General features: G+C 36.3%; 1 protein-coding gene across 1 annotated transcript; it reads right to left on the bottom strand.

Moving 5' to 3' along the window:
* Positions 1-397: 397 nt before the first annotated feature.
* Positions 398-23270, bottom strand: LOC149615808 (uncharacterized). Its single transcript, XM_089856814.1, has 6 exons — positions 23138-23270; positions 13351-13439; positions 10969-12077; positions 9353-9434; positions 4286-8458; positions 398-2629 (listed from the first exon to the last, which is right to left on the bottom strand). The coding sequence occupies exons 4-6, from the start codon at positions 9363-9365 to the stop codon at positions 1452-1454; spliced, it is 5364 nt and encodes a 1787-aa protein (XP_089712940.1). The 5' UTR covers positions 9366-9434; positions 10969-12077; positions 13351-13439; positions 23138-23270; the 3' UTR covers positions 398-1451.
* Positions 23271-24112: the final 842 nt, after the last annotated feature.

Here is a 24112-nt window from a genome sequence, read left to right as displayed (position 1 = left end):
GCATATCACCGCTCTTACTTTTTAAATCGTAATTAGCGCCGCGTTCGAGTAACAATTTCAGGACATCAACCTGGCCCCCTAAAGCATTGGCGTTTCACCAAGGGAAAGGCAGCCTGCTGCGCTGCCTTTGACTGTATTAGCCATTGGTATTAGCGTCTATGGGAAGATAACAATGGAGTGTCAACTCCCTGCCTATTTAATGCTATTTCTAGTCTTAGTAATAATTGTGATAATATGGTAAATGTTAACTACTAAAGAAAAATGATTCAAATTAGTCAAAAATTAATACACCTCGTGATCCATTTGTGATCTTTTTTTAAATTAACATTATTCAATAAAGACCATAATTTATTTATTTTATTTATTTATTTATTTATTGAATGTATTTGTCAATTAAAGAGTACAGTAAAGCTAGAACAAAAATTAATAATTATGTAATACTAAAAGTAATAATAAAAAATAATAACAATATCAGTTGATTTGGAATGCCCTGCACATTTATGTAATAATTTAAAAGTCACTAGGGAATTAAGGTTGGCAGAAGTTTAAAGCTTAAAATTTACAATGAAAAAATCTCTAAAATGGGATTTATTAGATAAAAGGACGACCTACCTATAAAAACTAACCTACTAAGCATATATTGTAAAGAATAGATAATTTGGCCTTAATTACGAAAGCCTGATTTTTCAGGCTAAAAGTGGTAGGTGGCACCGTGGCCAGTTTTTTTAATTAAAATACCTAGGCTCTACTGGCCACAGGTCCAGTTTAAAAAAAAAATCCTTATTCCCCACACTGGTCGTAAGTCTTTACATCGTAATTAGCACCGTATTCTAGCTAAGTTAAATACTTAGGCATCTATTTTGATGAAGACTTTTCTTGGCTACGACATATAACTTACACTTGTAAAAAAAATTAAAAAACGTATCTGGTTATTACATCCCTTAATTTGTGCTCTGGACAGGAAAAGCTTGTGTATTCTGTATAATGCTTTGATTCAACCCCTTTTTGATTACATGGACATATTTTACGCCACTGCTAATAAAGCTAGTTTAAGGCCGCTACAAGTCCTACAAAATAGCTGTGCGAAACGTATTCTCCACAAAGGCAAACGGGACTCAGCAACCGATGCCAGGGCTAGAATTACAAGCCCGATATAAATTACACCTTGCTATCATGATGTTTAATATCATAAAGAAATATACTCCAGATTATGTTCTTGACCACTTTGATAGGGCTTGTAATACACAGTACACATAAATTATATGTCGAGTCCTCCAAAAGTACTTTTAATCGTAAAAGTGTCAAAACTAGAGGTGTGGCTTTATGGAATGAGCTTCCTAACACACTTAAAGGTTCAGCCACTATATCAATATTCAAAAAAGAAATGCTAAATGCGTTAACGTTATAATTAAATATTTGTATTTTTTAATCACTTGAACCCATAATGTAAATTAATAAGGAACTCCCTCGTAAAACAGAACCAGACTTAATGTTCTGAACGAGAATATCCTTTCATAAAAGCTTTTTATTTTTAATATTATTATTAGTATTATTATAAGTAATGTAAGAAACCAGCCCATTACTTCTGAACCTAGTAACAATTTCTTGGCATCCACTTGGCCCCATTCAGCGGCATGGTGCATAGGCGTTTCACCCCGTTTATTCCTTAAATCGTAATTAGCGCCGCCTTCTATTAACAATTTCACGACATCATCGCAGCCCTCTTCAGCGGCGCAGTGCATTGGCGTTTCACCATATTTATTCTCTAAATCGTGTTTAGCTTCTTGTTCTATTAACAATGTCACTACATCAACGTGGCCCCCATAATCGGCATGGTGCATTGGCGTTTCACCATATATATCCTCTAAATCGTGTTTAGCGCCGCTTTCCAGTAACAATTTCACGACATCAACGTGGCCCCCATAAGCGGCACAGTGCATTGGCGTTTCACCCTCTATATTCTTTAAATTGGGATTAGCTTCTTGTTCTATTAACAATTTCACGACATCAACGTGGCCCCCTAAAGCGGCACGGTGCATTGGCGTTTCACCATATTTATTCTCTAAATCGTGTTTAGCGCCGCCTTTCAGTAACAATTTCACAACATCAACGTGGCCCCCTAAAGCGGCATGGTGCATTGGCGTTTCACCATATTTATTCTCTAAATCGTGTTTAGCGCCGCCTTTCAGTAACAATTTCACAACATCCACATGGCCCCGATAAGCGGCACAGTGCATTGGCGTTTCACCATATTTATTCTCTAAATCGTGTTTAGCTTCTTGTTCTATTAACAATGTCACTACATCAACGTGGCCCCCTAAAGCGGCATGGTGCATTGGCGTTTCACCATATTCATTCTCTAAATCGTGTTTAGCGCCGCCTTTCAGTAACAATTTCACAACATCCACATGGCCCCGATAAGCGGCACGGTGCATTGGCGTTTCACCATATTTATTCTTTAAATCGTGCTTAGCGCCGTGTTCCAGTAACAATATCACGACATCAAGGTGGCCCTCGAATGAAACAACGTGTAACGGGGTCTCTTTATCTCCAGAGTTCAAACAGTTCACGTCAGCACCGGCATTAATTAAAAGTTCTACAATTTTAACGTGGTTATTTGGTGTCATGCCTAAAAAAAAACCATGTATAACTAAAGTAACCAACTAGTCAAGCACCGAAGTATAGCCTAAGCTTTTAGTTCAAAATTTTAACTATTAATTATCATTTCAAAACACTTGATGGGAAAGATTAAAGCAAATAAGCAACCTAAAATTATTACAAGGAAAGTGAAGTTTAGAAAAGTCTTTTCTTGAAAATTTAGAAGCAACACTGAGAATATTTCTCTCTCCGTCTCTACGAAGTAAGAATGGTGAAACGTGGGTGAGTACTGAGTACTCTAATCATGGAAGAACTAGGCGAGAGCGTAGTTTTTTTACCGCGGCGTTCAAGAAACAATTTCACGACATCCACTTAGCCCCGATAAGTGACACAGTGCATTGGCGTATCACCGCTCTTACTCCTTAAATTAGAGGTGTGCTTAGCCGTTTCAATCAAATACCGAACCGAATAATTCGATCCGGTATTCGATAAGCCCATTTTCACTATTCGATACGAATGTCGAATACCGAACAACCATAAATTTAGGACCTTGGAACTAGAGAGACCCACCTTGTGTTAAAAAATATCATCCCATTTTATTTGTCTCCCATCAAAAACTACCAGCAATTAAGTGCCTAGGAAAATTTTAAGAAATACTTGACCACCAATGAGGAGAGGTATTTTGAAATTTAGGAGCTTCGAAATGTTTTCCTCCTTGCTTTGTATTAACTATTCGCGAATATTAGAGTTACTACCAGATTAATCGCGAATAGTGAAGCCTAGTATCCGCAAATATTAGGGTTAACTATTCCCGAATACTAGGCTTAACTATTCCCGATGAATCGGTTAGTAAAAATTTACCAATGTATTCGATTTGGAATGAACTATTCGATTCGGTATTTGATAAGGAAAATTTTTTGGTATTCGGTAACCGGTTCGATTCGCACACCTCTACTTTAAAACGTAATTAGCGCCGCATTCGAGTAACAATTTCACGACATCAACGTGGCCCCTAAAGCATTGGAGTTTCACCCCTGTCAGTTGTCACCCCTTGTGACTCGTTAAATCGTCACTCACTCACTGCGTCACTTCAAAGAGCTGAAAAGTGAATAATGATGCTAGAGAAATAACGGAAAACCGGCCATTTATAAATTTAAAAAAAATCTATTCGGTTTTCGGTTTTTATTTTAAGAGAATAGATTTAAAGCCAAGAATTAAAAAACCGAAACACCTAGTGCTCAGTAGTTGAAAAACTTTTTTGGTTTAAATCGAGCGGTTTAAAATTCAGTAAAAATAAAAAATCCAGTATATGAGAGAATTTCGTACTAATTTGTAATATTGCCAAGAATTGTGAATTTAGATATTATGTTCATTATATAGGGTAACGGGTTTTAAGAAACTGACCGAAAAACGTGGAGGATAACGTCGAACGCTCAAGACACAAGAGATCTTTCAAATTTAAGGCGAGACAATTATATCGCCCGCTTTTTTCACTTCTTATTTCAAACAAGACATTCTTTTGAAATTTAATGTTATCGAAATTAAAATACAATAAGACTAGAGCGATACACGTTTCCGTACACGTTTTTCGGTACTTTTCTTACGCTCTCTAATATCGGTCCTCTATGCCCATAAAAAAGGGTTCGTTTCAACAAAAGCAGAAATGTATTGAAACATTAGAACTTACCTATATCAGACTTTGTTTCAAATTCGGCACCATTCTGCGTACAACTATATTTGCATGCTATATACAATGGACTAAATCTGTCATACTCTAGTGTATTGACGTCACTTCCGGCTTCTAATAGCTTCTCGACGATTTCAGTATAACCAAACCGGCAAGCCAAGTACAAAGGCGAAAATAATCCAAGGGAACCATCAGAATTCCACCGTTTAACTTCCCACCATTCAACTTTTTCATTTTGTCTTTCCCGATACTGAACTAAAAGCTTTAACAGACATTGGTTATCTTTGGATAAAATATCGATCAAGTATTTGAGTGTATCAAGTTGACCTTCGCGGATTAGTACGTTTAGAACGGTTTCTTTAGAGGCATTGAGGCAAGCTGGTGGATTCTTGGGATAATTTTCATCTAAAAATTCTATGTAACTTCGTAAAATCTTCTCAGTTTCCTCGCATTTTTTGCCATTTCGAATGAGTACGTCGAGGAAGGTTCGAATCACTGAAAATTTCGTTTTTAACATTATTTCTCGAGTCAAAATTGACAATTTATTCCAGGCGCCTGCGTTTCTCTTCGTATTTTTAGCTAGATACAAAAGGTAATCAACTACGAAATATTCAGCAAAGGTTCGATGCATAAACGTCAGATTTCCGATATAAACTCCCGCCTTTAAAAGTGAATCCTCAAGTAGGCCTTCTTCGTCCTCAAGTTCGGGGTAATTCAATTCTTCATATACGTTTTCAGGCAGTAAAAGTTGAAGAGCGTATTGTCTGTGTTTCTGAAGTATTAGTGTTTTCATACTTTTTAGCGCATTGTTCGCAGCTACGTTACCGTCCGTCGAGGAAACCTTTTCGGTATCGTAAATTGCCATTGTACCTTCAATGAAATCTTTGTATAAATCCATTAACGATACTTTGTCAATCACTTTTAATTGTCCATTTAAATTGTCACGGAGCATATATGACGCTAATAATCTGCATTGTAATGGGACCCCCATGAACTGTCTTTCGTTATCTTTTATAGAGTTGGATAAATTGTCAATTGATGTTGAGACGTATTTGTTCAAATCTTCGCGCGTTCCCGGGAATTTTATATTCACGATATTAAATTGTTTTTGCAAATATTTAACAATGAACTCCACTTGATCTTCTTTCGAAAATGGTACCATAGTATGGGCCCAAGTGCTCAAACAATTTTCCAACTGTTCCTTGGTATATGGCCTAGTTGATATTATAATTTTCTCGACACGAGTTTTCATCAACTCTTCTAGAATTTTTATGACTTGGCTATCATAAGTCGGGCTAATTTCGTCAAATCCATCGAAAAGCAACACCAATCTCCCGTAATTGGTTAACGAATTTGCGAACAACTTTTCTTCAAACGGAGTTTTCAATTTCGTGTTTTTGCTACAAGGCAAGATATATTCCAGCATTAACTCTTTCGCATTTGCAATGGAAATTTTCTTTTTCTTCGCCGTTTCTAAAGCCTTGGTGCACTCGTTTAAGTTGACTCTAATTACCCAATAATCCGCATATAAATCTTTGATTTTTCGGCCCAATACAGAAAGCACGGTTGATTTTCCCATCCCAGGAGTGTCGGATATTATCAATGATTTGCCAGAATTTTCAATCAAGGTTTCTTCAGAATAGAAAGAGCTCTGTTCTTTGACCAAGTACTTTCGTAAATAATCCAGTTCACCACGTGACTTGTACAAAATTAACTTGGAATTTGAAGCATACTTTAACCAATGAATGTTCTTCTTTGGATATTGTTCGCATAAACGTAGAAAATCCTCATCTTCCGTTATTTGAACGCAGTTTTCTTGATTTGCGAAACGCGGATCGTTTATAGCTATTAATTCGGAAGAGGCTATTTTCTTTAAACATTCTTCATCAATAACTTCTTTTAGTTGGAACTCTCGTTGAATATAATAATCCTCGACGTCACCCAGACTCTCGAGCTCCTTTCCGACAGTTGTGACTTTATTTTTAATCAAATTAACTAGAATTTCCCCTTTCAGAACTTCTTCATATTGAATAAAATACTCATCGAAAAAGAGATCTTTTAAACTTGAGTTTTCTTTTCCTTGAAATTTGATTACTTTTCTCTTCATAAGATCTTCCTGAGCTTCAATGGTCAACTCGCCCCACGTGATTCCGTTATGTTTTATCACGTGCTCAATCATTAAATCTTGGTTATTCCCATCCGTTATTAAAACTAATTTGATATTTGTTTCAGTAGATTTAATTTCGTCTCGCAAATCTTGTAGAAATTTCCAACGTTCGGTGTTCGAGCCGAGTTTGCCAGTGCATTCGATTAATATTATCGTTTCTCCCAAATTTTCGTGTTTTAAAAATTCCTTCAAAGTGAAGAAAGTTTCCGTTGTTAATAAACTTTGCAATTCAAAGGCCAAAATTAAATTATTTCCTTGTGAACTTGGAATTGTCGTCAGAGCCTTTGCCATAGCGATATCGGTTCCATACTGAGCCTGAATTTCACAAACTTTGACTGCTTTATTTTCGAAAAAGTTTATCAAAGCATGCCAAGGATCTTTGGAGTCTTCGACCTTTAATTTGATTAAATCGTTGATTTGTTTTCGGTATTTTTCGCAGATGTTGCTGTAAATCGTTTTCCTAACTTCATAATTGGTTAAGGCATCTTCCGTTTTCTCATTTATATCGGGGTAAAGTCTAAGCAAGCATTTAACGTATGGCACAAGTTGACGGATATCCGAATCAGAGTCGCAGGTAACGATATCACCTTGAAGACATAATTGTTTCAGTTTATTCATTATCTTGCTTTGATCTTCTTCTGAAATTTGATTGCAGTCAAAAATTCTATTCGGGATTATTTTCAATTGCTGGAAAAGCTTCAAAAACTTTAACTCAGAATCGGAGAAAACGCTGACTTGGCATTGATTTTTCTGAACGAGTTTCGCTTGATACCGAACTTTCAAGTCTTTTTGCGCTTTTGAATTAGGTTCATCGGTGTATGTTAAATATCCCGTGGTATCTTGCGGTTCAATTTTATTGACAGCTTCGGCAAATTTCCAAAAATTTTCATATTCTTTACCGAAAGAGTGGTTTTGCTGTGTCGGAAATTTTTTTCTTGTAATTTTTTCTATAACAATAAGCCCTAATTTTGTTGCAAAAGCTTTCGTACTTTTCCAGAAAGTGACTTCAATTTCGGGCCAATCGACTACTTCTATTTCAACCGATGATGAAGTTTTCAATATTGCTAAAAGACCTTCGAGGGAGTGAGACTGTTTTGTGTATTCAACAGTATCCTCGACGATGTTAATTTCTGGAAAAATTCTGTACAATTTTCCAACATGTTTATTGCAACAGTTGACGATATTCGGTGACGACATATGGTTGGTTATGTCCAGGCGATGCAGTTGGATCTTTCTATCAGCATATCGAACGTCAAAATCATCTTCCATCTTTGCCAGCATATTCTTACAACCTGGGCTATCAAAAACTTCAGTGTGTGCGTGGTAACCTTTGTAAGTCGCGCCTGCATCTTCTTGGTTTCGAATGTTGATGAAATTTCCTTTTTCCAACTTCAAGTACTTGAGGGAAAATGTCGTCACTTGGGCTAACCAACCAGCCAAGGAATGTCCGGTGAAATATATTTCAAATTGGACGTTGTATTCTTGCTCAACTGAAGTGACAGCTTCGTAAACTTTGTGCGTAAACGTACAAGCGGCGTTCATCTGCCTAACATAACGATTCAACACGACTCCCATTAAATCGGCTCGTATTGTATCCAAGTTTTTGCTTCCTCTATGCGCTATGACAATTCTGCGATGCTCTGGATGCCAAAATGCAGCGCCAAAATATCCCCATCTTAAATTCCAGAACGCTGGACTTCTAGCGGTTGTAAGCAGTTCCCAACCTTGAGGTAGTTGCAAACGTTTCCTGTAGTCTTCATCAGTATCATCTTTCATTCGGTCTTTGTAAGCACTTTTGGCAAATTGTCCAAGCGTGCAACGATCCAGGAAAGGCAATACGTTCTCCAGATGTTCTTCTTTGGTCCTTGTTTCTTTTGGTGTTTTAGTTTTGAGGTCGTTGAGAAAAGTTTCGTTACTGAATTCTAAGCTATCCTCGAGAGTTAATTTTTCTGAGTACTCTTTAAATGTTAAATTGTCAATTTCATTTTCCGCCTTTGAAACTGTCCCTGTTATAGAAACCAGATTCAATATTTGAAATAGAACCATGGTCATTTAAGTTAGATGGTCATAGCAACACGGAAGAATTCCCTGAAAATACGATTGTCTTCTTCGGACTCGGGGTGTGGAATAATAAGAGGATACAGAGTGTCATCCTTCTATTATCCTCTTCTGCTAAAATGTAAGTGGAGAGACCTTCTTACCCTCTCCATTGTAAGCGACAGTTTTTGAATTATGACCATCTAACTTAAAGGACTATGAAAATAGTGAGACTGCGAATATTCGAAAGATCGAATATTATTCCAAAATTTCGAATCGAGTATTCGATTCGAGCGATCGAGTTTGCCATCTAGTATTCGTCGAATATTCGAAAAAAATTTTCGAGTATTCGGTTGCTAAACGAATACTTTATTTTCAAATGAGTTTTCAATTTTTATTCGAATATTTCGTTTAATTAAGTTGAAATACTAGTTTTCAGTAGTATTTTGAAATTCGGGAGGGTGGCGAGAACATTTTTTTATGGCGTGGTATGGTGATTGCACCATGAGCACTCATGATTGCATCAGACTTTTTGGAATGGTGTAATAGTTAATGTTACTTTAGTAAGGACTAAGGAAATAATAGTTAATGTAATTTAAGTAATGGGAATAATTAAGAATTAATAAATTATTAATTTAACGATTTGTTTTTGTTATTTGATTGAAAACTTGAATTTTTTTCAAATATTCAAAATATTCGATTGAAATATTCGAACTCGATTAGTATTCGAATGGAATTTTGATAAAATTTAATATTCGAAAAATACTCGAAATTTCGCAGTTTTGATATTCGATTCGTATGCAAATTTCACTATTCGCACACCCCTAGAAAATACGTTCGGAGCATATTATAAAATATCCTACCTGGCCCTGCCATTGTAAAATTTCTTAAGTTCCCACAGAAATTCGAAAACCAACCACGGCAAGCTTATGTTATAATTTCACACTACAAAAAAAAACATGTAAATTCATAGACAACTAAACTAAAACATGTTTCTATTAAAAATAGTAATGAAATCACTCACGAGTCACGTGACGTGGAATTATTCTATCAATTTCTATTGGTTAAGAACTAGGTATCAACATGACGTCGTTAATTGTAAATCATGTTTCAAATATTGAAATAAAATCCTACTTTTTATCTTGCTAAGCCTTTTCACGAACAATCTCCGGAATAATTAGCCGTTTCGTTCAGATTAGCGTAAGAACAGCGCAGATTTAAAATAACTTTTAATTATAATTACAATGTTCTTACTGAACGATTTCTACATCTATTTCAATTAATTTTAAGCGGTTAAAATAAATATTCCGAATTTAGCGTTAATTTGCGTTAACAAGGCCACGGACACGACTGAACTAATTTAATTTGCAATTTCCAAGAATACCACCCACCGCTCGGATTTGGATTGGTTTGTAAAAATTTTTGGCCGGAAATGTAAAAGGAAAAAAGTTCCGCTATTTTTATATATATATGGAGGCGATAAACGTGTTAAAGCACAATGCGCGTGCGTATACCAAAACTAGAGACATTAAAATTTTGGAAAAGGCGCGAAATTTAATTTAAAAGTGTTATGAGCAATAAAAATGCGCCGAACGGAACCTAACCTAAAGTAATGTAGGATTTTTATCGAATAAAATAGTGAAGGGTTGCCACGGAATTTTCAGAACCAAATTCCCTGACTTTTCCAGGATTTCCTTGACTTTTTCTTAGATTTTCCCTGACCTTTTTAGGCCGAAAGTGTAAATATTTACAGCATTAAATAAACTCGATCTATCAATGTATTTGTTTCACCAAAATGAATAATAATCATTTTAACTACAAATAACAGTCAAAGAGATTTTTTTAAAGGGAGGGTGAAGTAGAAAATCAAGTGATTTTTCATCAATTCCTCTACTATTTACAAGACCAGTCTGCATAGTGAAACATTCAGGAAATACTTCCGAATGATTTTAAAATTCAAATTAGGTTCAGATTTTAAGGATAATTTTAAAGAAGGTCCTCCGACCAATCGCGTAACGCCCTGCCTTTTTATTAACAAAATTCTCGTGGCACGTTCCGTGTCGAATGAAATTTAGCACGAGATTTGATAAAATTCGCGCGCGACGTGATAATCGTGGCGCGAGACACGGAGCGTGCCAGGAGAATTTTGTTAATAAAAAGGCAAGGCGTTACGCGATTGGTCGGAGGACCTACTTTAAAATTATCCATAAAATCTGAACCTAATTTGAATTTTAAAATCATTCGGAAGTATTTCCTGAAAGTTTGACTATGCAGACTGGTCTTATAATTAGTAGAAGAATGGATAAAAAATCACTTGATTTTCTACTTCACCCTTCCTTTAAGGCATTTACTTTCCAAAAACAATTCTAGACAGCATTTTCAAGGATTGCTCTAGAGTTTTCTGTGTTAAGAGAGTATGAGGAGGAACTTAATTTCATTACTCTTTCAATAAAGACTTATCCCCAGAGATTTTACCCACTGAAGTAAAATTCCTTGACTTTGCTGAAATTTTTAAAATTCCCTGACTTTTCCGGCCCATTTTCAAAATTCCCTGACTTTTCCAGGTTTTCCCTGACCCGTGGCAACCCTGTAATGAGAGTATTTAAATCAAATTTTGTTTAAATAATGAGAGAGTTTTTAAATCAAATTTTATTTAAATAAATGGAACAAAAATTTTAAATAGCCACCATGCTACCGGATCGCTTAAACAGCCCTCAAATAGCTTATTTCTTAGTTAGGGTTATATCATGGATGAAGGATGCGCGTGAGGAAATTTGTTTTCACTCTACAGGATAGGCAACTCCCTATCTCGAGCGACAGAATATTCTGTATACACTCTGTTACAACGTCGGTTGTCAGCACGCGCAAAGCTAGGTCTCTATGTAACGTAGCTTTGTACGTGCTGTCAAGAGACGAAAAACTTCAGGATCTTCAGGATTTAAAATATCCGCGAGTATTTTTAGCTCGAGTGCACGGACCTCTAGGACTTAGTTTCAAATACGTGTAGTAGACTGTATGCAATTTCACACGTATTTGAAACTAAGGCCTAGAGGTCCGTGCACTCGAGCTAAAAAACTCGCGGATATTTTCAATCCTGAAGATCCTGAAGTTTTTTGTCTCTTGACAGCACGTACAAAGCTACGTTACATAGAGAAATAGCTTTGCGCGTGCTGACAACCGACGTTGTAACAGAGTGTATACAGAATATTCTGTCGCTCGAGATAGGGAGTTGCCTATCCTGTAGAGTGAAAACAAATTTCCTCACGCGCATCCTTCATCCATGGTTATATCATGAATTTCTGGTGTTACTTGATGTTCATACGAATGTTTGATACACAACAATAAACTGACTGACACACAAACCACAATACCGTTACTTCTCTCGTAAAACCGAATCTTCAAGGCTAAAGGCCAGAAACGGCCAAACGGGAGATAGAAACCAAACCTATAATTTTCCTCTGAATTTTTTTAAAAAAAAAAATCCAAAGAAAAATCGTTTCGCACAGGAAGTGGGCGTTCCCATCTTGTCAAAAGATTGGGAATAATAGTTTTTCATCTAAATCTTTCCTTAGCTCGTGTTCAAGACGTCTAGAAAAAAATGAAAAATGAATGATATCAAAGCGTAAAACTTGAAATTTTACATAGGCCTAACAAACCGAGTACTAAAACTACTAATTAGTTTTTAAAAAAAATCCATTTATAAGCGCTAACCCTAAATTTAGACCTTAAGAAATATTTGAAAAGTTTGGCGGGTATGACATAAGTAAAAAAAAATGTACAGTACCCTAAGGGCTAGACATAATCAAACTTTCCCATGAAATATAAATTACATAATGGTATTTTAAAGCAGACCACCCTAATTTTTTTTAAACAAAAACTTTAATTGAACATTATCACGCTATATAAATATAAAAACTTATAACAGGGAGGGGGAACCTGTTTTAATGATACCCAATTAAAGATAACAACTCAACCGTAGCGACTTATTATGCTAATTTGATATTAGTTGGTTTAGGAACAAGTTAAGTGGCAAGTTACAAGTAAAAATTACTTTGGTATTCGCCATAGCAGACGAAAACCTACGCGACACAACTGGTACAACAATTTCCTGATTCCCATAAGTGTCAAACAGCTTGAACCCCTCCGAAAAAAGGTCAAAAGTGGGGTCAAAAATATCAGATGGTATAAATATGGCAAGATATATCTACTCAAACCCCCTCCTCGTGAAATAGGAGAATTTTTTAACGGAAAGAAAGTCTATTTCCGCAGGAAACACATTCCAACACATTGAAAGTAAAAATATGGGTCATTTCTTCGAAACTCCAAAGATTTTGAACGTTTCGACTTTGTTGGTTTTAGAGTGAAAATATTTTAGAAGTAAACGGCAATAGAGGTTTTAAGAAATTGATCATAAAACGTGTAGGACTTTCAAGTTTGGCGGGAAAACATCCCGCTATTTTAAAATTAGGCTTAAGTTCAAATAAATATAAAAATAACGAAACTAAACAAGTTAAGGTTTCAACACATTAATTTTAACCTCTTCTGAAATATAATATTAACTAGATCACTAAAATTTCGATAAATTTAATTAAAACTGTCAAATTAAGGAGGGTTCATCTGATTGATGTTGTTAGGAAATTAAATTTCTATCAAATAATAATTGAATCCTGAACCCGTTCCTTAAAGGTTAAAGGTTAGAAAAACAATTCCAAGCTCGTGGAGGTTTTATGTATCGGGGGGGGGGGAATCCAAGATAACTTTTGACCTTTTCATATAAGGCTAAATGGTGTATCATAAACACTTTCGAACATCGTGATTGTGCAGGCTTATAATAGAGTAAAATAAAAAATAAATTAAAAACCTTTTAAGCGCTCCAAAAATTACATCACTCTGAAAATTAAGGTTCCAGATACCCGGGTCATTTTGAACTCTGACCTTTTAAGCGCTGGTCTATATTGAACGAGAAAAATTTATTTATTAATAAAGCCCTTGAAGGCAAAAGCTTCAAAATTAATTCGCAACGTAAATCTGACGCTAAAAATCAATATTTCTGATTAAATTAACGAACCCCGGACAATCAGGGTATAATGGTGATTACTGAAACTTGTAAATTTCTATAAACGGAATATAGGAAACTATAGTGGGATATTGGGGTGTTAAATATAGGGGAATAAATTGGGGGTGTTAAATAAAGGGTAAGAAATTGGGGGTGCTAAATAAAGGGTAAGAAATAGGGGGTGTTAAATAAAGGGGAAGAAATAGGGGGTGTTAAATAAAGAGTAAGAAATAGGGGGTGTTAAATAAAGAGTAAGAGATTGGGGGGTGTTAAATAAAGAGTAAGAGATTGGGGGGTGTTAAATAAAGGGTATGAGATTGGGGGGTGTTAAATAAAGGGTATGAAATGGGGGGGGGGTTAAATACATAGGAAGAAAGGGGGGGGGGTTAAATACATAGGAAGAAATGGGGGGGGGGTTAAATACATAGGAAGAAATGGGGGGGTTAAATACATAGGAAGAAATGGGGGGGTTAAATACATAGGAAGAAATGGGGGGGGGGTTAAATACATAGGAAGAAATGGGGGGGTAAATACATAGGAAGAAATGGGGGGGGGTAAATACATAGGTAGAAATGGGGGGGGGGTAAATACATAGGAAGAAATGGGGGGGGGGTAAATACATAGGAAGAAATGGGGGGGGGTAAATACATAGGAAGAAATGGGGGGGGGTAAATACATAGGAAGATATGGGGGGGTTAAATACATAGGAAGAAATGGGGGGGTTAAATACATAGGAAGAAATGGGGGGGTTAAATACATAGGAAGAAATGGGGGGGTTAAATACATAGGAAGAAATGGGGGGTTAAATACATAGGAAGAAATGGGGGGGTTAAATACATAGGAAGAAATGGGGGGGTTAAATACATAGGAAGAAATGGGGGGGTTAAATACATAGGAAGAAATGGGGGGGTTAAATACATAGGAAGAAATGGGGGGGTTAAATACATAGGAAGAAATGGGGGGGTTAAATACATAGGAAGAAATGGGGGGGTTAAATACATAGGAAGAAATGGGGGGGGGGTTAAATACATAGGAAGAAATGGGGGGGGGGTTAAATACATAGGAAGAAATGGGGGGGGGGGTTAAATACATAGGAAGAAATGGGGGGGGGGTTAAATACATAGGAAGAAATGGGGGGGTAAATACATAGGAAGAAATGGGGGGGGGTAAATACATAGGAAGAAATGGGGGGGGGGTAAATACATAGGAAGAAATGGGGGGGGGGGTAAATACATAGGAAGAAATGGGGGGGGGGTTAAATACATAGGAAGAAATGGGGGGGTTAAATACATAGGAAGAAATGGGGGGGGGTTAAATACATAGGAAGAAATGGGGGGGGGGTTAAATACATAGGAAGAAATGGGGGGGGGGTTAAATACATAGGAAGAAATGGGGGGGGGGGTTAAATACATAGGAAGAAATGGGGGGGGGGTTAAATACATAGGAAGAAATGGGGGGGGGTTAAATACATAGGAAGAAATGGGGGGGGGTTAAATACATAGGAAGAAATGGGGGGGGGTTAAATACATAGGAAGAAATGGGGGGGGGTTAAATATATAGGAAGAAATGGGGGGGGTTAAATACATAGGAAGAAATGGGGGGGGGGTTAAATACATAGGAAGAAATGGGGGGGGTTAAATACATAGGAAGAAATGGGGGGGGTTAAATACATAGGAAGAAATGGGGGGGGGGTTAAATACATAGGAAGAAATGGGGGGGAAGGTATATATATACATATATGAAGAAAAAGTAACCAGTTAATTAAATTAAATTAATATTAACACATTAATTTATTTTAAATAATGTTTTTTTTATTTACAACAATCCTAAAAACTACAGTCATTTTTTCTCTTAATTAATATCCTTTTAATTTTTTTAATTATCATTATTCCAGAAAATAAAATCGAAATTTTTATCATCTCTACTTTAAATCACAAAATTAGCATAAACCCTAAATATTTAATTTAGGATAAAAAGGACTTTAAATACCATTGGTTTCATTTTAAAATACTGGACAATAATATTAAGATATTTGTTCACAAAAATCTCTAAAAACTAACCCTTTTACATATTTTTTTAAAATTTATATTATAACTACAATACCAGAAAATGTTTTCAGAATAACGATTTCTTTGTACTTTCAATTGTTGGGTTACGTTTGTTTCTTTTGGATTTTATATAATATTAATAGCACTTCACTGCTAATTAATAAGCCCTAATTAATCTATAGCTAATTTCATATATAATTAAAGCAATCTTTTCTTTAAAAACATTAGCCTAATTTATGGAAGATCTGTTTTAGTTTCTTGTTTTTGTTTTTGGCGATAAATTTTGGTTACTTTCAGCACCTTATTTTGGTCACGTGGTATATGTATATAACGACGTCATCCCCTATTTTTAAATACCCTTTTATTTACAAGTAGTTTCGTTAAAATTTGTGATTTTTCGATTTAATCAAAGCCACTAATTAAAGATTAACGTAATGGAAAATTTAATCTTTATAAAAGCCACTGATAATAATAATCACTAGGCTTAAGTACGTCTAAAGCGCCAAATTTGAATTCCTAATTCTAAATTTGAAACCAAGGCTTAACCGTTTTCAGAATTTTAGAAAGAAAGCTAGTGAAAATGCGCAATAATTTACGCAAGTTCTAAATAGGAACCAAGGCTTAAAGCATTCAGTAAACACGTGACAAAAAGCCTCAGCTAGCACGCGCATTTTCTGAATTTGAAAACCAAGGCTTAAGGAGTATAAACCCATTACCCATTCATTAAACACGTGACAAAACCTCGGCTATAGCGCGCGCATTTTCTAAATTTGAAACCAAGGCTTAACTAGCATTAACGCACTCAGTAAACACGTGATACTACACAATAACTCGCGCCAAATTTTCCAAAAAATAAATAAAAAATGCTAACGATTAAGTTTAAAAATCACAATTTTCACGAACCTGCTTAAACATTAATATTATATTTCTTTGTACTTCTCATATCAACAATTTTTAATTTAAATTTCATATTCTTGTTAAGTAGTTCAAGGCTTTTTAGACGTTTGAAAGGTTTTTTGAATGAATTTTTCGTTATTCACGATCTTGTTAAGAGTAAATTTTTGCTTGTACATGTTTTCTTTTTTTTTAAACCTTATTTAAAAATTCATTTTTAAGTGTTAACCTTCAACTAAAGTCTCAGCAGACCGCCCAAGCTTAGAGTAGTGGCACTCCATTTAAACTACCCATAGAGCGTAACACAGTCAAAGGCAGAGAGATGCCAGCCCATCACTCTAGATAAGTAGTAGTTTTAAAACGTTTGCCAGAAAAAGTTTATTTTCTTTTTACTTTAGTTTTAATTCATTCAATTTTGTTTATATTTCTTTAAACCGGAAATGGCTTTCGCAATCTACACCGGAAGTTTAAGAAAAAGTCGTGCGTAATATTTAATGTTATTATAACACGACGATGTAAATGTGTTATTTTACTTTTAAACATTATTAAACAAATTTTAATATAATCATTTTGAAAATTATGGGAAGCACCAACACATGATTTTGGTTTTATTAATATTTTTAATTTTATATATGTTTTTAGGCGGAGTTATGTTTATTCAGGAATTGATTTAATTTTAGAAGTAGGAATGGAGAACGGTTAGTCCGACTCAGCCCACCCAGTATAGAGCCCCTCCCTCCAACCAACACGTAACGAAAAGTTCAAATTATCTTATTCGCTGCTCACTTAAACTACGTTTTGATGACGTTTCTAACGGGGACGGCGAAAAATACATAATTCCTTTTTACCTCTGTCGCTCGCTATGACCCCCCGCCTCTTCTTTCATACCCCCCCCGTCCCGTGGAAAGGGGGTCCGGGACTTTGACGCACGCCCAGATATTACTCTGTTCTCCATTCCTACTTCTAAAATTAAATCTATCCCTGGTTTAATTAATTAAAGCACCTATACTAAAAGACCACGATTTTAAATTGAAAATTAAAATAATTCGCAAACTTTGATTTTGTTATCCATAGAACCATCCCATCCCACTGCATGTACTACGCTCCTACAATTACTTTAAAATTATGGACTTCATATTTATAACACCACAAAAAAAGATTCTTGATTCTTATGGAATGCACCACCATATATGACGGCTACTTGTTTTTCATTCATATATAAAATGGCTTTATATCAGCATATATACAAAAAAGTCCTCATAAATTTTAGATTTACGAGGGGAGCCACTTATATTGGCACCTTAAGTCTGTCTGTCTGCCTGCCTCTCATATCAATTAACATATATCAATTAATTACATAATTAAATTACCACACACAAACAAATATAGATAGACAAACAAGAAAATGGTTCTGGAGCTAGCTAGTTTAGTATAGTTACTAAAAATGTGAGATCTAAAACGTTGTCTAAAAATATCATGAGATCCTATAATACAGTAAGTTTAATTCATTTGATTAAATTTTAAAATTAAAGTGTCGATTAAAGAAATTTGACGAAACAATTTAGGTCATTAGCGAGTTTCTAACCTTAGCTTTTAATTGGTAATAACATAAGTTTATAAGTGATGTTCCGTTCCATAAGTATGATATGCACTACCTATACTTCGTCGCAATGCTACTGAGAGACTTACAGCAGCTCGAGATAACTAGTTCGAGAAGGAGAACGACGGAAGCGAGAATTCAATTGAAGTCCTAAGTACACTCGGTGGTGGTTAATTAATTTTGCAGCTAGGACCTATTACATCTAGGCACTCCTATTTAGTCTGCATTACTAAGCCCCCTTTGACAGCAGCGCCCCACTCACTCACCAGGCCCGAGGGGGAAACCACTTGTGAAATCAGGTGTACAAAATTTTTGAAATCACAATTGAAGTCCATAAATTGTTTTTGAAGTCTCTATAAATCGCAAAGTTTAGTTGAAATCTCGGAAGTCTTAGGAAGTCCCTAGAGAATCCCTTGAAGTCATGCGAAGTCCCTTGGAAATCGCTTGAAGTCATTCGAAGTCTCTCGGAAGTCTCTTGAAGTCATACGAAATCCCTTTGAAATCTCTTGAAGTTTCTCTGAAGTCATACGAAGTCCCTTTGAAATCTCTTGAAGTCTCTTGGAAATCTCTTGAAGTCTCTTGGAAATCTCTTGAAGTCTCTTGGAAATCTCTTGAAGTCTCTCGGAAATCTCTTGAAGTCTCTTAGAAGTCATACGAAGTCCGTTGGAAATCTCTTGAAGTCAAATGAAGTGCTAGAAAAATCCCTTGAAGTCTATTGAAATTCCGTCTTTCATAAGTGGAAATTTCCTTTTCTTCAAATTTTATTTTCAATAGTCTTGATCAGGGCCGGAAATAAGCATAGGACACTGGAATTTTAAAATGTGCCATAATTTTGTTAAAAACTAAGGGGGTCACTGGACAGTTTGACCAATAAAATTTTGGAAGTTTTGATAGTTTGACTATGGAGATGTGATACTATTTCTCCACACTACAGTGGACAATGTCCTATAAATTTTCCAGTCAAACAGGGGGGGCCCTGGTCTTGATCCCTCAATTTTCAGCCGTTTTCGGAGGTGCAATGCTACCAGACTCTTGTGCCAGACACTCTTCCCCAGAATTTTTTCCTTTTTGGACTTATTGTCGTCTGCTAATCATTCCGTTTTCAAAGAATATTCGTAAAATCTATATATTTTTGTTTGTGGCGAAGTTTAATTGGCTTAATTTAAACTACTATTTAACTAAATTGGGAACCTTCAAAATACAGCATACAAGCAGCCAATTTAAAAATTGTGTCTTCTAGTTCTCTGAACTATGAATTCGAGTATGAATCAGACGATAATCAGTTTCAAAAACCTGAGGGGTCAAACGTTTTGGAAAAAGTGTACGGGATTTCGAAATCCAATTTGATTTCTTCGGATTTCGTTTGATTTCGTCGGATTTCCATTGATTTCGTCGGATTTTGTTTGATTTCAAAGTTCGATAAAATGCAACGGATTTTGCAATTTTCCCCGTGATTTCCTCGGATTTTTTCCATGATTTCGGCAGATTTTGGGATATTTCAATTGATTTCGTTGGATTTTGTGATTTCTTTTGAGCTTGGATTTCGTGAATTTTCTAATGGATTTCGCGATTTCGTTACTGATTTTGTGATTTCTTTGTTGATTTTGTGGTATCTTTACTGATTTTGTGATTTCTCTACTGATTTTGTGATTTCTTTACTGTTTTGTTATTTCGTTATTGATTTCGGATTTTTTGTGAGATTTCTTAAGTTGGATTTCGCGGGTAGCGTACGGAATTTCATGAATGACCGACCCCTTGCAAAAACTACTGAATAGACCTTTTCACACTTAGAGCGAGGGTGAAAAGGGGGTAAAATTCTCGAGAGGTGAGCAAGCGCAGAAACGATGTTTGTTGCCAGTCGTATTTATGTAACCATTGCTTTTACCTTACTAGTTAGGCATTCGAGTTTATTCTTATAAAACAGTGTTGTATTAATGGTTGTAAAAGTATAAATTGAACTTCCTAGGTGAAATTTTATCGAATTCAATTGATAGACGTAAAATTGGGGTAGTTTATAATATTCTAGTAATTCTAGAGACCAAATTGGGCGCTAAGGCTTACGAGCGTGTTATTCGCGGCGCTTTCGGGGCCGGGCACGGCACGGCATCGGCGATGTCCGCCGATGAAGCGATTATCCCATACGATCGCCGAGGCTTAGTGAGTTTTAACCAACTATTATCTTTGCACCGTCCCCATTAGAACTTAAACACTGTTTATTTCTTAACATGGTTTTAATTTTACTCTCTCGGTTTGAATACTAGGCATTTTATTTTAGTATTAAATTACAAAACGTTTTAAAACACGTCCATCGTAGTTTATTTTACACGTTAACTCCATAGAAGTGTAAAACTCGTGGCAACAAACTTGCAACTGCTCATGCGCGGCCATAAGTGTGAAAAGGTCTAAGAATTGTGTATCTATCTACCCTTTTAACATATCTATGCCGATCACGTGATCATAGTTTACCGCGTGAAACGTCGCAGAATTCTTGAGACATAAGCGACGATCAAATGGATCAGTATACTATCCGGGCTTGTATCTGCGCCAAATAATTCTGCATAGATATATTGCTTTCGGTTGCGCTGCACCTTAGTACTTAATAGCGAAGTACATAGATATTTTTAATTATTACAATTTAATGAAGTCTTGAGAAAAAAATAGAAATCGGCTCTAGTCTATAAATTCTATTGAAGTCACTTGAAGTCTTTAAATTATGTTGAAGTCACTAGAAGTCTTTACAAATTCTATTGAAGTCACTTGAAGTCTATAAAATGTAATGAAGTCACTTGAAGTCTATAAATTATATTGAAGTCACTTGAAGTCTTTATAAATTGTATTGAAGTCACTTGAAGTCTTTATAAATTGTATTGAAGTCACTTGAAGTCTTTATAAATTATATTGAAGTCACTTGAAGTCTTTATAAATTTTATTGAAGTCATCTGAAATCAAATACAGTTAGTGAAGTCTTTGAAGTCAAATGAAGTCTATGATAGTTCAATTGAAGTCATTTGAAATCTGAAATCAGGTGTACAAAATTTTCTTAGTGGTTTCCCCCTCGACCAGGCCTCCCTCCCTCGCTTTACCTCCTCGAATCTATGACCTACCTCACTCACTCACTCACTTCAAATTCATTACAAGCCTTTCAGTTTGTCATGACCAGATATTAATTAAACAAACTTATGGAAGGAACATATCACTTATAAACTTATGGTAAAACGTAGTAACAATTTGCGTACGGTTAAGAAGTCATGGATAGGCCATAGGTCAATCAGATCTAAGACAATATAACCGGCATAGTAAAATACTATACTTCCACAATAATAATAATACTTAATTATATAGTAGTAAATCTAGTAACACGTGGCGATATAACAACACCAATACATTAAGTACTCGCGCGTACGTACGTCACGTGACGCGTATGGCATCTATATTTTACGGATGCATGGCTAAGGGTTCAGTCTCTTCAAGATCATCCGTGGGTGAGGCCCTAAACCCTTCGTCCTCAGCGGAGGAACAAGGACAACACGATGACGTGAAGAAAGAACTTTGACTTAAGTTGTACCGATTGTACAAGGATTTGGCGCACTTTGTCATGGCGGCGAAACACAACATAACAACGACAGCACCAACCGCGTGCCATACAAATAACAACGCAGTCCAACTAGGGCTAACTTTGACCTTCACTTCGTCCCCCAATTGGGTTTGGTCGAAAATATGTCTAAATCCAACGTGAAGTACCCACGTTGACGTCACTAAACTGAAGAATATGCGCGGTAGACGCGATGTAGGGGTTCTATCCCACCATAGTTCAATTAAGATAGAGGCCGCTAAAAGCGTCATAGCCACGGATGACGTCAGACTTTCCAAATCGTATTCGTTCCCCCCGCCGCCGCCGCCATCTTGTTGGTATTGGTAAAAGAAATACGCTTGGGCAGCAAACGCGACGCCCATTACAAAATGACCGGAACCATTAGGGTAAAGTAACCGGAAGTGACATAACAAGTCAATAAAACCGGAAATACATATCATCCCGTATACGGTGGCTCTTTGGACATCTTGGGCGTTATCAAAACTGAAGGTTTGGTTTAACGCAGAAATGACCAATTCGCTAGAGGCAGCGATTAGGCTTAGTAAGAACCGGAAGCCAGCTTCTAACGGCCATCTTTGGGCTCGAACGCACCAAAATGAAGCCGGACACGAGGGTTGACGGTCAACTTGTAAACCACTGTCAACGGTTGACGCGGGGGAACCACTACTTCCGGCGGTACAACGACTGTTGTCGCTTTTGCAACTAAATCGCCAACGACGGAGTTTACCGGCTTTTTTGAAAAATGGGGGAGAGGTGGGACTTTAGACTTAGCGAACTTGTTTACTTTACAAAATGAGCGTGAAAAAACATGCAAGAAACTTGTTGGGGATAATACCATATCTATATTTCATTCAGTAAAATTTTAAGCGTAAATTGCGCAAAGCCCTTAAAATAAGACCCAATTTATGTCTTGCATGCAGTATAAGACATAAATTAAATGATCCAGGACTTAAAAGGATGCAATTATACTAAATACTGGCTACTTGACTAGCCTTGTCATTCACTTGACTTATTACAACTAAACCGTTCCCTGACTATTGGCAACCCTGTTACAGGTACAAATCAAGCCCAACTTAATTGTCTCTTACACAATTAGACTACAGTAATTGATTTCAAACACTCTACGATTGACCAACTTTGGAATGTCATAATCATAAAACTAGAGCAGTAACGCCTTATGGTTGTTAAAGTTCAAGCATAATTAATTACCCTAACTTATCCATTGACACTAACTACATTTGAGGTCGAGACAATTGGCATTGCTAATTGACCAACTGTCACTACGACAACTGTATGATAACACCTATAATTAGCTACCGTAACTGCATGCATAATGTTAAAAGGCTTTTAAAAAGGCCGGTTACGCAATCTAATATTCAATGTCAAAAGCATTCTAGTTAAGCCTAATCATTGAGACAGTCCATAAATTTTAATAGTAAGTCATAAAAATTAACATACCATCTTTCCTGGAAACATTGCGATCCAAAACGTAGGCTGTTTGTATTAACCAATAAAATCCAAGGATTAAAACGTAGAATCCAAATCCAATAAATCCTCGTAGAGGGTCCATAACTTTGACACTATCTTTTGATTCCATGCCTGGATTTGAACCGAGAACTCCCGAGCCTAGGAAACGACGCACTGCGGCACCATACTTTTTTTTTTAAACTCTCGACTTTTTGTTGTTAAAGATTAAACTTTTAATATAATCTAATCCGCATGATACTTTCCGTCCATAGAGCGTTATTTTTTATCTTACGACAAGGATTATCTGTGGTAAACTAGATTATAAACAAGCTCGTTTTCATTCAATAGCGTTGATTGTGCCGTGCTGCTGGGTAAAACGCGTTAAGCCTTGGTGAGAAAAGCAGCGGGGGTGATATTGAAATCAATGCGATTCCTTTCTTCCGCTACGAACTCTAGAGAGCGACTGACAATCGCGCGCGCGGACCGTGGTTCCCGCAAGAGTTGAATCAGCGAATAGCGATGGTCGATTTTAGGGATGGGGTGGTAGGGAGGGGCTGGAAATAACCGGGCACTTTTGGTCTACTATAGACGCGATTGCAGACCATAGATATCTAAAATAACTATTAATTTCAAGTTTTTTTTAATTTTGTTTAAGACAAAGTTACTTCAAGAGGAGTAAATAGTTCCGCGACTGATTTTTAGACCTTGATTGCATAAAAATGGACCAAAATTTGGATATTTTTCGGTACTGAGTCTGTGTACCTCTAGTAACTTTTCGCAGAAACTAGCCCCGAGTCCCGCTGAGCAACTTTTTTCTTTAATAATCCCCTTCGCTCAGCGGGAGGAGTTGAGTTTTCGTGAAAACTTGCCAACCAAGCGTAACCCCACTTTATCCCTCTTCTTTCCCCTAACCCCGGTTTTACCTCCACCCTGCCTCGGTAGGTAACTTTTCCCGCAACTTTCACC

Source organism: Phalangium opilio, unplaced genomic scaffold (genome assembly GCF_054372755.1).
Source record: "Phalangium opilio isolate 3A_F unplaced genomic scaffold, DU_Popi_V2 ptg000217l_1, whole genome shotgun sequence".
Classification (NCBI taxonomy): domain Eukaryota; kingdom Metazoa; phylum Arthropoda; class Arachnida; order Opiliones; family Phalangiidae; genus Phalangium; species Phalangium opilio.
The sequence above is the reverse complement of the archived record's forward strand: the minus strand, read 5'-3'. Positions and strand labels throughout refer to the sequence as shown.